At 44.5% G+C, this 15,609-nt stretch overlaps 1 protein-coding gene across 2 annotated transcripts in view; it reads left to right on the top strand.

Moving 5' to 3' along the window:
* Nucleotides 1-15,609, top strand: part of zbtb16a (zinc finger and BTB domain containing 16a) — a 133,165-nt gene that overhangs the window by 947 nt on the left and 116,609 nt on the right. The window contains exons 1-2 of one of the 2 annotated variants that reach the window (XM_058627674.1): nt 2-88; nt 2,463-3,782. In XM_058627674.1, the coding sequence (XP_058483657.1) occupies nt 2,557-3,782 (1,226 nt within the window). In that variant the 5' untranslated portion in view covers nt 2-88; nt 2,463-2,556. Of the gene's footprint in view, nt 1; nt 89-2,462; nt 3,783-15,609 lie in introns of those variants that run through there. The other variant, XM_058627673.1, reaches the window with a different exon arrangement.

Genomic DNA, 15,609 nt, shown 5'->3' with positions numbered 1-15,609 from the left:
TGAAAGTGGATGTTTGATTGGTCGTCAATAATCGGGCTTGCGGTCGCACGCGCAGCAGCAGCAGCAGCGGCAGAAGCAGCACTGTGAGGTGGGCAATGGCAAATTGATTTGTAATCGAGACTGTCTGATCTCTGTCTTTCTCCCACCACCTTTCACTTTTGCGCGTAATCCTTGCATCACCACTTTCCTCCTTAATTGTAAACGCACCGGCGTGTGTGCAGGAAAAAATGAAATAAATAAATAAATAAATAAATCAAGCCCAGCCTCTGACAAAGTCCACCTGTGCGTTAATCAGCGATAGCTGCCGAGAATCCGCACATGTGTTATTATTTAAAACACACACACACAACAAAAATCGCCTTGATCGCCTCCCTCTGAGACGCTGGTACCATTTTTTATTTTATTTGTTGCTCGTGTTGTCAGTGCAGGTTCATGGTGTGGAATATTGAACGCTGTTTATTCTTGTTGTGGCTGGGTCGCCTCCTATAAGGCGCGCAATGGCAGACAAACTCGTGATCACATACATTATTGCCCTGCCTTTCTTTCTGCGCGGAGTCCAGCTCTAATGTGGTTATTGTCAGCGGTCCGTCTACATTGTCCTCCGGGGGAGGGGAAGGGGAAATCTCCGCCGGCTTAATGTACTTAATGTAGAGCGTGGTGTTTTGCATAATGCATAAACGCGGTGTATAATTTGTGTCTGGCTGCGGCGGCTCTGCCAATATTAACACTGTCTAGACGCACGCAGCACAATTGTCCCCTGAATATCAGCGAAGCTGCAACAGCCGTGATAAAGTCTCCAAACAGCAACTTTACAGCGAGACCCACATGCAGAGAGAGCGCAACAAGCATTGATCATTGACGGGGGGCATAAATCGCAGCTATTGGCTCACCTGTAATAAAGATAATGTCGGTTTTTTGTTTTTTTTTAAGAGATGACCTCTGTTGACTGAGAGGCTGGAGCTCAGTTAAATGAGAACCTGTGGTTTCATCATTACCTCTCTCTTGTATCGATCTGGTCTCAATGTGCCGAAAAGACAAACTGTCCATGCAGTGACCCAAAAGCAGACATGATTTATTTATTTTTTCGCCCATTGCAAACAAACAAGACAAACATTTGTTTTTTTTTTCCTTGTGCAGGATCATGCGTAATTGCACGTTTTTTTATGTGAGTTATTGATCATGTAGTTTTATGTTTAAGTCACGTGCTACTTTGCAAGGCTGTTGGTATTTCCTCTTTTTTTTTCTCTCTGTCTGTGCGTTTATTGTTCTCTGGCTGCATGGGAGGAAGGAAATGAGATGTCCAGAAACTTCTCTTTCTTGTCATTTGTTTGTGAAAAAGAAACAAAGAAAATGTAAATAAAATCTAAGGAAAACAACATATACTGACTACATCCAGGAGACAATTGACCATCAATGAGCTCATCCAGAATGTGGGTCAGTGGAGGCACTTGGCTCACATTCATTCATTCCTTCATTCATGCATTACGGCAAAGACTATGTATTAGATTAGAATGATGAACAGGCTGTTGTTTTTGTCTGGGTCACAGGTGCAGATGATCCAATTTATTTCCCTTGCAGCCGCGAAATACGTTGATTCATTTAAAGAACATTTCAGAGCCGAAAAGCATTTTAATTCAAGGCTTTTCGTCATTTCTGTACAGGTCAAAGTATGATGTAGATATGTGGCCGAGCAACACGTTGCCCACTTAAGTTGAATAATTGAGTTAACAGCTGTCACGGAGGCGATCATTCATGTGGGATTTTTCTTTCTTTTTTTTTCGTCCAACATCAGTGACAGTGAGAGCAGAGCTGGGTGTTTGGTGCGGCAAGCGTTGTGACTGTGCTTGTGCCTCATCCTGCTTTCCTTTTCCTCCCATTTCTGGCCGCTGCTCTCTGCTCTCTCGTCTGTGATGGGAATACTGAGTAAGATGCTATTTAATTTCAGAAAGGCTGCTGACGGTCTTTGTGAGCCGAGCAGCAGCGAGAGAAAGAAAGAAAAGACACAATTCGCACTTGTTTAACCGGTGTACATCCCCGTCAGATAGCCAAATAGAGATGTGTTTTTTTAGCAGAACATATGTCGGATTGATTGGTATGCAGGGTGAGCCTGTTGGACGGCTCACAAATTGTCCCCCCCCCCCCCAGAAATGTATAGTCGATACATTTGCACGGATTTTTAAGAACAATGCCACTGCACAGAGTGTTTACCGTCCCTGCAGGATATTTTGCAATTTACGTCGCCACTGATTTCGTGCTGTCCCTTTATCAAATACGTTTAAATGTTAAATCAACAAAAAAATAATAGCGCTTTTACATTCAAAATGTGATTAACGGGTGCTCTGCGTATACTTGGTTGTACGGGGTGAATCATTTTGATTTCAGATGAGCACAGCGTGTGCTTGCTGTTAAGTGAGAATTAATCATGTTTTTTTTTTTTCTTCTTATTCTGTTTCCCCATCTAGGTTTTTCATCTTGTTTACAAAGAAAGCTAAAAAAAACACTGCGGAGCGGGGAAGGTGAGCCTCATGAGTCGGCCTCGTGGATTGCAACGGCATCATGGATTTAACTAAAATGGGTATGATCCAGCTTCAGAACCCCAACCACCCCACTGCCCTGCTGCAGAAGGCCAACCAGATGCGTCTTGCGGGGACTCTGTGCGATGTGGTCATCATGGTCGACAGTCAGGAGTTCCATGCTCACCGGACTGTACTGGCCTGCACCAGCAAAATGTTTGAGATCCTCTTCCATCGCAGCAGCCAGCATTACACCCTGGACTTTCTTTCACCAAAGACTTTTCAGCAGATCTTGGAGTATGCTTACACTGCCACGCTACAGGCCAAGGTGGAGGACTTGGATGATCTTCTGTATGCCGCAGAGATCCTGGAGATTGAGTACTTGGAAGAGCAATGTCTCAAGATCCTGGAAACCATCCAGTCCTCGGATGAGAACGACGTCGAGGTCAGTGTGAACGACGGCAGCACAGAGGAGGACGAGGAGCGCAAAGGCCACAATGGAGCCAAGAACTCTAAACACCATTCCATACCATATCTGTCCGGTAGCCAGCAAGTGTCCATGTCCGGCATGGTGGACCAGAGTCCCTCGGTGTCCACCTCCTTCAGTATGTCCACCCTGAGTCCCACCAAAGCTGCGGTGGACAGCCTGATGAGCATCGGTCAGTCTCTGCTTCAGCAGGGCTTCGGTGGCGAACACCTCATCCACGGCAACTCCCACCACTTGACCGAGATCAAGACTGAAATGATGCAAGTGGACATGAGCGGCAACGGCAACGACAGCCCCCATAACATGGAGTCGAGTGCCTCCAGTAACGGAGAGCGCGGCGGGGAGGACAGGAACCGAGACGGCCCCGGAACTCCGACCAGGAGCAGCGTCATCACCAGTGCGCGCGAGCTGCATTACGTCCGCGACGAAGGCATGGGAGACCATCAAGCTGACGTCGGTCATATGGGGTTGGAGGCGATGGCTGGAATGACAGAGAAACACCTGGCCTCACTGTACGCCCTGCCTGTCAATCACAAATCAGATGCCATCATGTCCATGCCGGTGTCCATGGCCTCTGCTCTCCCCATGTCCCCAGCCCTGGCTATGTCTATGGACTTCAGTGCCTACGGGGGACTCCTGCCTCAGAGCTTCATCCAGAGAGAGTTCTTCAGCAAGCTCGGGGAGCTGGCGGTGGGCATGAAACCAGACGGCAGGAACCAGCACGAGCGCTGCAATGTGTGCGGTGCAGAACTTCCAGATAATGAATCTGTGGAGCAGCACAGGTAAGACTGATTTTCCCTTTATTTATTTTTTTTTTTTATTGTAGCTGCTTCAAAATAGTTTTGACCTTTAAAGTTATGGCCTTTTTAGCACAGCTACTTTTTATTTAATGAGCGACTCGGTTGACACAAGATTTCTCACGCTGGGATTCCTTTCTGTGAAAACTGAAGATGACAATCGTTGTGTGAGTCACGGCCTCGGAAATGAACAACTTCACCAGACATTAGGCCCCTGATTTCTGCGCGCCGCGGGTTCTCGGTGATGTCAGGTGTTTTGTGTTTCAAAGTTATTCTCGCCTTTGATTGTAAAAATCATTTCGAGCGCATCGAATGACAAAAAAGTGATCATGGCAAAAAAAGTGAGCACTGTGAACTGGTTTGCAGACATTTCTTTTGCTATTTGTTGTTTCCCCTTTGTTTGTTAAAACTGAACGTGTGCGCCTTTGCACACTTTTTGTATCACTTTGATGGAAACAAACCTTAGTTCAGCTCAAGCCTTGCAGTCCACCCCTCCCCCTTAATGACTTGCAGACCTGCCCGAGGTGACCGTGGATGCAGTGCTGTTGTAAGATTGTCCGAGACACTTAGTCACACCTTACAAAATGTGGGTGGCAGCTATAACACACTTACCAAAGTGGTACCCCCTTATCCTGGAGCCACCTCTCCTCCCCTTTTCTAATAAGCGCACAAGGGGGAGGTCGGGGCTTATTAGCCTGATCATGGAGTAAGCAGTGGGCTCCAGCAATGAAATGAGTGCTGCAGTTAGTCTGAGGACAATGGAGTGGCAGTTAATGTGAACAGTAGTTAACTATTGCTTAAAAAAAAAACAGTTTTGGAAACCCGAAATAATTTAACCAAATTTCCCGTCGTAGTTTATATGTCTTGTAAACGGAGCTCTTATCTCTGCATCTGTCAAAGTGTTATCAGTCTCGTGGAATGTATTTGCCTGACTTCTTTGTGGATTTTGCACAGTCACAGATTTCTTTCCTCCCCCTTTTCTCTGTTTTTGCCCTAAAGGCCGTCTCTTACCTTGAGAAGCGCCTTCTCACCTTGTAATGTTTGCCTAAATCAATAGGAATGCACAGTGGTTAAAGTTCACATGAGGATCTGAACCCGATCACCCACCCCCCCCTTGTGCTTTAGCCAGTATCTTGGTATGCATGGTTAAGAGCCGGGCTGATTCAGTCCAAGCTACTTTGTTTCTAAATCTGTCTTGATTTTGAATTTGAAAAAAAAAAGAAGAGAATTTTCAGAATTGCTTTACTCTCCCAAGGACTTGATTTACACCTCATTAATGTATTATTGTGTAGAGTGGGCAGTTACATCAGTCAGTTACTCTGCAGTTTTTATGGCGTGGAGATGACGAGTGCTCATTATTCATTGAATATATAAAAAAAAAAAAAAGCTTTTCCGTATGACCGGACTCCATGAATCTTTTAAAAAGATCAGCAACTGTAGGAGTGAATTTTTGAGCTGCTTATAATGAATTCTCCCGAAGCGGGATTTTAACAACAGCCCTGCGATGCACTGTAGCGTCTGTGTAAGACGCAGTGTTGTGGCGTCGCTGTGTTAAAGGACAGGCTCCACTTGTCTCCGCGTCTCCAGGAAAGTCTGGCGTGTGAAATGGTTGCCTGTGTTTCAAGAGGAATTTCATCAATTCGCTCAAGCTGGGAAATCTTGTATCAAAGGAGATTTCCAAAGTGTTTCATGCATTGATCTTCCCTCCTCGCCCCATGGCATACTAATGGGTTAATTTAGAGCGGTTGATACACTGACACAACGCTGTTTAATATTGTACGTGCTGTCCTGAAAGCCTCCTGACGTGTGGAAATCAAACATTGCATCATATGCCTGCCTGCTTTGCTTTCTGCACAGGTCTGCTGCTCTGAGATGCTTGATAATTCAGATGCTCTTTGTGTCCTCATAAATTCCACTATGGGTCATTTGATTGCACTCTCCTGTCTTGTTTTGTTTAGTTTTTTTTTTTTTCTTTCTTTCTGTATACAGCCTGTCAACGTGCCGATTCTTTTGATGCGAATGCAAGATGTTTTATTTCAGGCGAGCGGAGTCGTGTTCCCTCCGACTAATTACACATCATTTCCCCACAGCCTCTGTGTCAGGGTCACCCACTGCCTCTGCAACAAACACGTAGAAAAAAAAACAAAAAAAGTTGGCAGAGTTCACGTAGTGCACGCAGGTCAAGTCAAACACGAGCATAATTGTTTCCAGATGTGGTGCAGGTCATTGGTGTGAGGTGTCTGTGTGTGCGTCCAGAAAGTGCCCACTTCCTGTATAAATGCAGTCTTTGCTCCCTTTCATTCCTCCCTGCCCTGGATTATATCATAAAAAAAAAAAAAAACACCCACCCAGAGTGAATACATTGTCCTTTGGCTCCACAAGTGGTCTTAAGGAGTCATCACTGGGGATAAAAGAAGCATACACTGATAAGCTGCATGTGCAAGCACAGAAAAGACGCCCCCCTTGACTTACATTGAACCACTTTTTTGTTCCAGAGCGGCACAATAAATCGCCGAACAATCACAATTTGGATAAAACCAAATCCAAAGGCGCTGCAATTATTTTTTGATCACAATTGTTTTGATCGCTCCACAAAAAGACAACGACAGTTAGTATTTGAGAACTCTACCTCTTTTTAAAGTGAATTATTGAACATAATTGCATTTGTATGAGAACATTTCTAAATGATTCACAGCCATACCTCGCAGAAGCCCGCTGCAGAAGACACGCATAAAACTAAGTAAGGGCCACACTTTATCGGTGCCTGAGGGTCAGTTTACTGAATCTAAGCCATACCCGTCTGACCACAACAACTTTCCCCTGCATCTCTCCTCCAGCAGCCTGCACCACCACTTCCCCACTGACAAGCCTCAGATTTATTTCTGAAAGGAAGCCCCGGGTGAGCGTTGCTGCAGCTTCAGGGAGACGGGATTACAGCAATATTTTAGTAACCCTTGCACTGAGAAAATAATCAACACAGGAAAGGCCTGAGTGATTATTGGGAAAATAAATGCATGATGCGGGGGGCTAATTCTGCGGAGGCAAAAGGGAAGGGAGGAAAAAAAAAAAGAAAAAGAAACCCTGCACTGCTTGGTATTCCAAACACAGCATCCAATTCACGGGAACTAGCCTTGGGTTTATCTCTTTCACTTAATCGTCCATTCTCATGCAAATGACTGACCCTCGCTGTAATGTACATCACATAAGTGAAAAAAGAGGCTATTTTAAAGGAGAGCTTTTCCAACATATAGCCGTTAAACATTACTGAAAACCATCAATGCTTTAACGCGGCCTTTTCATAGCACAGACAGGGTAGGTTTTTTTTGTTTTTTTTAAAGGGGTGAAGAGAGGGGGCGCGTGATGGAGACGAGGCGACGAATCGCTGCCATTGCTCTCGGCTTTTGTTCTTGTTATTTTTTCGTTATTGATAAAAGTATTGGGGGGTTAGCGGGGAGAGTGGGTGGGGAGGGAAATAATCGCCCCTGCATTAACCTCCACACGCGCACACACACACACCCTGTGTTCATTACTTTTCACACACATTCCCCTCTTCATCACCATCCTCATCAGCAGCAGCAGCAGCAGCAGCAGCAGCAGCCAGCGCTTACTCTTCCATTTCCTCTTCTTTTGTGGCACAGGGGGGAACAGAGGGCGCTCCAATACCCTGGGCCCCAGGTGTTTAAACAGCGGGCCCAAGGCTCTTATCTGTGCATATCAGAGAGGGACAGATAACCCTTGGCACTCCTCCTCAGTAAACCAAGAGCAGATTGAGCCCAGATAGCGGCCCTTAGCGTTTGTTGCAGGTGATAACGATGTATGCACACACACACACACACACACACGCATGCATGCATGCCTACCCTACACATCTCGCAGAGACCGGGGGAAGGAAGTCGCTTCCCTCCACGCTGACACTTGTGTGCTTTGGCCACTATCAACCATTAACCGCCGCTTCCTTACTATCTGTGCACTGACACCGTGTGTGGCAGGGTAGTTGAGTTTGAGTGGCCGCCGTGATGGCAGCTAGTTTGACAGGTGGATTAAAATTCCTCACGAATATCGGCTCCGTCTCTGTTTCTCCTTAAAGGCGCAGTGCGTCATTTTTGGTGATTCTTGCGTTGCATTATTTGTCTGATGCGTCCTCCGTCTGAAACAGGGCTCTGTCAAGCAATACTATCAGACCTGCCCGATGGAGCGTTTGTGTGTATACAGCTGCAGCGCAGGGATGAGTGGGGCCAGAGGAATGAATCCCCTGAAACTGCTGACCGACTGCAAAAGAATTCACTTCTCGATTGTATGTTTTCAGTCAGCAAACAGCGATCCGGTACGATAGGCTTAATCAGCATTGTCTGAACTCATTTGACAGTGATTTGAATGTAACTGACATTTGTTTAAGTTTTGGAAGTTACGCACTCCAGTTTTAGTGTCACATGTGTCATTTAGCAGATGTCTGAAAAACTCCAAAACTGCAAAGTGATCTCTTTCTCACATCAAAGGGACCGCGAGGATTCGCTGTAGGGCCTTTCGCTGTGTCAGACATCTGTGCATTTTCACCGAAATCTGTCTATTGGCGTGATGAATTTGCATGTGCTCGGAAATCAAGATGTTCCCATTTTGATTCCTCGTGTGAGGAACAAACAGAATGTTGCGCACGTCTGTACTTTTCCTCTGCTCGACTTCCTTCTTTGGCAGTTGAAACGATGGACAATGTTATGTTTTCTCTGAGATTTTCCACCATTGTCCGTGAAGACGAAATGCGTCACCTTTACCCCGAAACAAAATAACTCCGTCTAAGACTGAATCAGCACCAAACTTATGATCCCAACCTGTAACACTGCAAGCATTTTTAGCTTTGTGAAAGCAGCCCAACAACAAAGCATCTATTACATGGCAGTGGATTACCCTCTATTTGAAATCACTCAGTGAGCTAAGTCTTCCCGACTTGCACTCAGGGGTACAGTACATGTTGCTGTAATAATCCAACAGCACAAAAAGCCTCTCTCGACAACAAAAAACACCTCCCCAAGAAATACCCAAACCCCAGTTAGAAAGCAGAGGGCTTATTCAAGTCTGGCTGCCACATCGTCTGTCTTTTTATCCTCGCACAGGTGCTTTTCTTTGCCCTTATTGGAGGTGCGCTGTTTGTTTATGCCCCCGAGGAGCTGCCGCTTTGACCGGGCCCACAGAGATAGCCACGGCCGAGGCAGCTGCTGGGCTGAAGCCCAATTATAGACAGGCTTTAAAAGGCTCTGGTTGAACCGTAAAGATTTACACCGCCATTGCTGTGATCTCAGATCTGGGCTGTGTCCTTACTGTCAGGATAGGGAGATGTATCGATTAAAGACTTAACACAGGAGGCTACATCATGTGGAATGCACTGCACACACACGCGCACACACGCCGCGGCACAGATCGAGCATTTTATCGTCATGGCACTGACGTCACACTGCGTGTCACCTTCTTACAGCCATTGAGGCCGCTTTTGAAGGGATGGAGGGAAAGGGGGAGAAAAGATAGAGAATGGCAACACTACGAGAGAGAGAGGGAGAAGAATGGGGGGGTGACATCCAGGCAGTGGCTATGGCAATGGAAGGAGGTGATCTAATCAGCCAGCTGATTAGATCACCTCCCTCCCTGAGATAAGAGTAGAGGGAGGTGCTTGTGTAATAAAAGTTAGCAGCTTGACTTGGTGCGACCAGCTGCCTCTGTGTGGCTAACAGCGCTCGGCAGACATGGCCTTTACTGATGCGGTCTGGCAGGAGCTGCTTGAAACGAACACACTGAGGCCCCTATCTTTTGTCCCTGTGGGGGCCTTGTGGTCTGGAGGGAGGGATAAGGAAAACATACTGTACTGGAAATTAGCCTTGTATGTGTCCATGAGAGCGTGTGGGTTTTTTTTTCTGCCTCTTTGTTTTGTGTTGTTTTGAGGGAGCGGCGAGGTGGGGACGGGGGGGCTACACAGGGAGTACTAATTACAGCCAGTTATCAGGTGACATGCAAATGTGTTATCGGCTTTAACTTCCTGATGCCTATCTCTTCCTTCTCCCAGAAGTTGCTCCAAGTGTTGGCAGAGCTTGTGCCGCTGTTTCCCGGTAAATGCAGAGTGTGTGAATTTCAGTGGGGAGTCTGCGGCTTAATAGGATTTTCTTCATTTTTCATTGGAATTAGCTGACCTTCATCCCTTGGCAAAGTTTTCTACTGTATTAAAGTACATGCATCATTGTCTGCTTTCCCATTAAAAAAGAGAAGAAAAAAAAAAGTCAATAGTATTAGAATGATCTGGCCATAAAGCTGAGTAGGTTTTAGTTCTAGTTCATAGAGCCTTGCCTCTGTTCTCCTAGACCTGAACGCTCTGGGTTCTAATCCCATCGATATCCTATTAGCATCCCCTCTCTGGGTCCCCGCCACATGAAAGAAGATGTGTCGGTTCCCCCTCTCTGATTCTATCGCTCTGGCAGACCGTAGGGAGGACGGGCACAATGAGCAAATGTGCTGGAGCCAAAGGGCCAACCCAAGTGTGCTCACAAATGTCCTCTGTGTGTGTGTGTGTGTGTGTGTGAGAGAGTGTAAATAGCTGCCACCGCCACCTCAGAGGCCCCCTAGCCTCCCTGGGAAGTATCAAACCAGAGCCCTCCGCGGGCTTCCAGCGAGAGAGCTTCTAATTAGCCTCTTTGTTGCCACTTGAATGGTTTGCCAGAGATTGGCAAGGGGCCCCAATGGAGTGATACCAGCACGCTAAGAAGCTAGTCATAAAAATTACCAACCCATTCTCCCAACAGTCACCTGTCACAAAGGAGCTCTCTGGTACGAGTGAGGCCAGTGCAGCATCACACAAGCTTTTAATCCACCTCTTCAGAGGCACAGGGGCCATGTTTGCGCAACAGGTGGATGCTAATTGAAAGATAGCTGTCAGATGCTAATGCACAGTAAAAAAAAAAAAAAATACAAAATTTGACAGTAATTGCACACACTTGAAAAGTAAAAACTCACTCTTTATGTGTGTTTTTAAATGTCACACGAAATCTCCAGTTTTTCGACAATTTGTTTATTGACTGCCTGTGTTGGAAGATTATCCTTGCGTGTGCCACCAGATTATCTGGTTTTCACAGGATGTGTTCAAACATGACCTGAAGCACGCTTTCACCTCTTAATTATACACTTTCCAGGATAAATATCATAATTGGAACTTGTAATTGGAATTAGCACGTTGCTCACTGCCCACTGGCACGCCATTATTAATCAGTTATTGAAACGATTTGTTGTCGTTTACATATTTCTCATTTCTTATTGATGTAAATGTGAACCTTTAACACGTCAGGGTTATGATTCAGAGGATCGCTGTTTTACTTCCAAGGATGAGCGCCATTGTGTTATCACCACAGCCGTCGGCGTGTTCACGAACGCTCTCGGATCTTTACATGTGGCATCTGACATGCGGCCGGCTGAGCTCCGTGGCAGGGGTGCAATGAATGTCAAGGCGTCTCGAAGCTTTAGCGCTGACCGACACGTTTTAAGCTGCGCTGTAATCCAGGAGGGATCAGTTGGGTAAATCATGGCATAAAGCTTAAAACTATAATTGATTTATGTATTTGCTGACCGAAGACGCCCAGAGAGATTACGGGAGGGAGAGAGCTGATGATGGATAGGCCGGCCCTCCACAGGCTGCATACGAGGTGGGGGTTGAATTCAATTGAAGGGAGATTTGTCGGCAAGAATGAAGAGCGTCTGAAAGAATGTCTGTCTGAGAATAGATGCATGTGCGTTCTTAAATCCACGCCTGTGCAAAATTATCTTCATTAAATTGAAACACAAGCTGATATTTTGTTTATTGATTTTTGCTCTGTGACGTTTTAATTATCCCGACACAAATGTAGTTGATCAAAATGTCCCGTTATGTGTATTTATTCAGTATTTTTCCACTTCTATAACAAGTGATAATGCAGTTGATCAAGATTCTTCCACCACCTCAGGAAATTAAAGCACTTTAATAACCTACAGTATCAAATAGAAATGTGATATTTTCCATCACTATTCTACACAAACAACTCGGAAAGTAAAACTAAAAACATGAAGTCATTCTTGGCTTGGATGTATCGCTTTATATCTTGAATAAAGATAACTTTTTTTAGTGAAATCCTCCCCAAATATTTTCCGTATTTTTTATCGTTGACTTACTTAATTTAAAGTTACAAAAAATATGAGAACCTGATGAAAGAAATCAATAAAATATACTTTGATTGAGCTCTGTGTTCGAGTGCTGTATTGCGATGCATGAGATTAGTGTCATTCATCACATTACATTGAGTGGAATATGTCAGATTATGGCTTTATCAGTCCAACCTTAATTGGCCTCATAATTCCCAGATTGCCCCTGATGAGGTATTTGATCGTGCACATCATTTAATCGTTCAGTCAGTTTTCCTGCCATAATCACGCCATGAATTTCTCTCCCGACACATTATGAATCCTCTCTTTCTTGTTTACTGCCCGACTGTCAGGCATCTCCAAGGTCTCTCTTGACCGCTCCCAGATTGTTTTGTGTTTGTCTGTTTGTCCCTGGGCCCTGAAAGGCGAGAGTGGGATAGTAAAAGAAAAGGAGGAAGGGGGGAGAGAGGAGGAGGGGGGGGAGGAAAAAAGCAAAAAAAAAAAGCCATTCCATTTCCTGGACTGATCATTGAAGCGGTGGGCTCTGACATGTCATGACTCAAACAGCATCATTTCTGCCACTCCTGTCTCGCCACTGACCTTACAAATGATGCTGTAGGCTGCCGCCATATGCCATTAAGCGTGGTGTAAAACAGGAGGGACTTTTTATCCTCCTCTTATACTTGCAACAACACCCAGGCACCCTCTGCAGTTTCCACTCCCTGCTTTCATCTTTTGGAAAAGAAAAGTGCCGAATACAGCGGCGGTTTTCTCTCTGGTGGTTTTGTCCATATATGTATAGATACTGCCCTTTTTCTCTCTTCCTCCTTCGATGCTTGTGTTTCATTGCCTCCTGTGAGTGTTGGTCTGAGGAGAGAAGCTGGAGCTTCCCTTACAGGTGTTTGGGTGCTTATCGCCCACGTCTGTGCCCTTATCTTTGGCCCTCAGCTTCCTGCATCCTCTCTCTTGCATGCCTCAGAGTGGGGATATATTTCACTTAGCCTCTGACCCAAAACCTTCCTCTCTATCGCACTCTCTCTCTCTCGCTCTCACCTTCCTGCCTCTTCCACACACTCGCATATAAACAGTGACTGTAAAGACATTTCGTCATCGTCATCATCACCGAAATTGACTTTATTTTCTCCTCATCTTCATATTTCACCGCAACGTTTCAAGATTCTGCAGGGATAAATAAACTGAGGCTGCAGCTATACCAGTTATTTGTTTTATTTCAATTTAATTTTGTAGAAGTGAAGGATTTAAATATCTAACGACAGATATTGAATTTGCGATTTGACTTCAGATTTGAAAATTCTACATTCTAATACAAGGTGACGTGTGAATTATAGAGGACGACTGCATGAAAAGTCACAATCAAATGACTTGCATTTCAATAATTATCGAAATAAATTCTGACGAATCAATGAATCGACTGATCATTGCAGCACTGAATTATACACATTCCTGTATTTCCACATTAATCAACCGTTTTCGCTCTCGACAGAGGACAACTGTCGACCGAGAGTGGAAATGTCTTTGGAGTGAGCTTTGATGGTGTTTGGAGCTGAGAGTTTGATCCAGCATTTTGTCAGAGTGATTGGTCTCAGGCTTTAGCTCCACCTCCGCATTCCCTCCATCCGTCCCCTGCTCCCAAGTCTCACACGGGGGACAAAGGCCAAAGTGTCTGTGGGATGGGGTTGTGATGCTGGTTTGGAGGGGGTTGACCCCCTCCGAGGACCTGACAGGGGCCCTTCTTTTTTTTTTTTTTTTTACCCTAATCCTCATTCTGAGTGGGCACAGAGGGGAAAGAGCCCACAGTCTAACACCCATGAGAGAGTCTATTGTGAGTGGTGGGCTCTGTTACAGTAGGGTGGATGCAGGGGTCTCAGGCCCAGATAAACTCCCGGGTCAACCAGGCCCCTGTTATTTACAGTAGGCCCTTTCATTGGCCGAGTGAAACAGGAGCCTGTGGCGGAGGTGGAGGTGATGGTGGGGGCTCCAGGGGACGACCACTGTTTGTGCTCAGCCAGGCCTCCACTATAGGTCAAAGAGCATGGGGGAGGGGCCGCAGGGGTTACAGACCTGACTTTTGTCTGTGTGTTTGGGGGGTGGGGTTAGTGCTTATATAGAGGGGGTGGAAGGTTGGCTTCAGAGAGAAAAAGCGGCAGTGATAACATCCACATACACTTCTCTGTGATGTGACATCAATACAGGATATTGTCAGGGCGGTGGAGCTGAAGACCAGTGCGACCAAAAATGTTATTATCACAATAAAAAAAAGTTTCAAATGAGTCGATAAAATCAAAAGTTGAATGAAACCAGATAATTATTTTTTTCCTTTGTGTAATTTACATAAGAATAAAAAACAGCAAAAAAAGGGAAATTTGTGTTGTTTTTAAGTGCATGAACAATATATCAATATGTATTATAATAATAATAATAATTGTTATTATAATAATATAATATAATTACCTTTTATACTGGAAATTATACTGTATTATCTGAAGGATATAATGATCCTAATATTTCTGACCAACATTGCAGTTTAAATTATTTCATGTATGTTTCTATGGTAATAAAAAAAATATAGGAAAAAAGTGTAAAATTAGACACATGAATCAGCTTATTTAGTTGCTTCATTTTTTTTTTCATACCAGCAAGTTGGAAAACTTAATCTTGGATACTTTAATTCCTAACAAATTTACATCATTAGTGATTAACGAAATAAATCAGTCATGCCAATTATAGATTCTTGTAGTGTCATGTCTGGTTTTTCCGTATATTTAATATTTGGAAAACTTTGGCGTGTACTGCAGCAGCAGATATTGCACATTTGGCTTTAAAATAATTCAATGTGAAAGTGTTCATCGGCTGTGACGTCAGGCTGGATGTGGATTCCATGCACTGACAGTGAGTTATTGTTGCTCCACTCCTTTCTGAAGCAACAAGACGATGCCTGAACTGCAGTTTTTCTCACTGTACAACAGTGATTTGTATTTCTGCTCTTCTCTCATTTTATTTATGAGGGGAAAACCTTGCAGTGGAAAAACAGCTGCACAGTGTCACTCTGTTATGCTGGAGTTTCTAGCAATAGAGGAATTCTGGAGTGATGAAAGTTCAATCTCTCCATCGCTTTTAAAGGGAAAACAGGCCGGAATAAGAAGGAGAAACAATTTTCAATAGCTGGACTGCGAGAAAACACATCTTTTTGTTATTTCTTTTTTGGGTGGAGCTCAGAAAACTGAAAATTCAACACCATCCCCAATGTCTCTATACTTTCCTCAATTGTCCTGAAGTGGCTCATTGACCTACATAAGCACAGTGTAAGTTCACATATAGAAGCTAAAGAAACATGCACACACAAAAAAAAGGAATAAAGGCTACTTCCTGTCATCTAATACTTCAGATTCACACAGTTAGGTCAACTCTTCTCTCACGTGACATTTAATACTCTGCAATAATCGCTATTTTCTCAAGGAATCGGAAGCCAAAATGCTCTTAAAGCAGGTTTAAGTAAAAATAAAAAAAAACACCCCTACAGTGAAACAGTTGCTATTAAGTGCATGTATAAACCTTAATCCCATACGATCCATTACAACCCAATTCATTGTTTGTTGCCTTTTAATTAAGAAATGGGAAGTTGCCAACGGCCAGCAGAGCACGAGAA

This window comes from Solea solea, chromosome 4 (assembly GCF_958295425.1).
Source record: "Solea solea chromosome 4, fSolSol10.1, whole genome shotgun sequence".
Lineage (NCBI taxonomy): Eukaryota > Metazoa > Chordata > Actinopteri > Pleuronectiformes > Soleidae > Solea > Solea solea.
The sequence above is the reverse complement of the archived record's forward strand: the minus strand, read 5'-3'. Positions and strand labels throughout refer to the sequence as shown.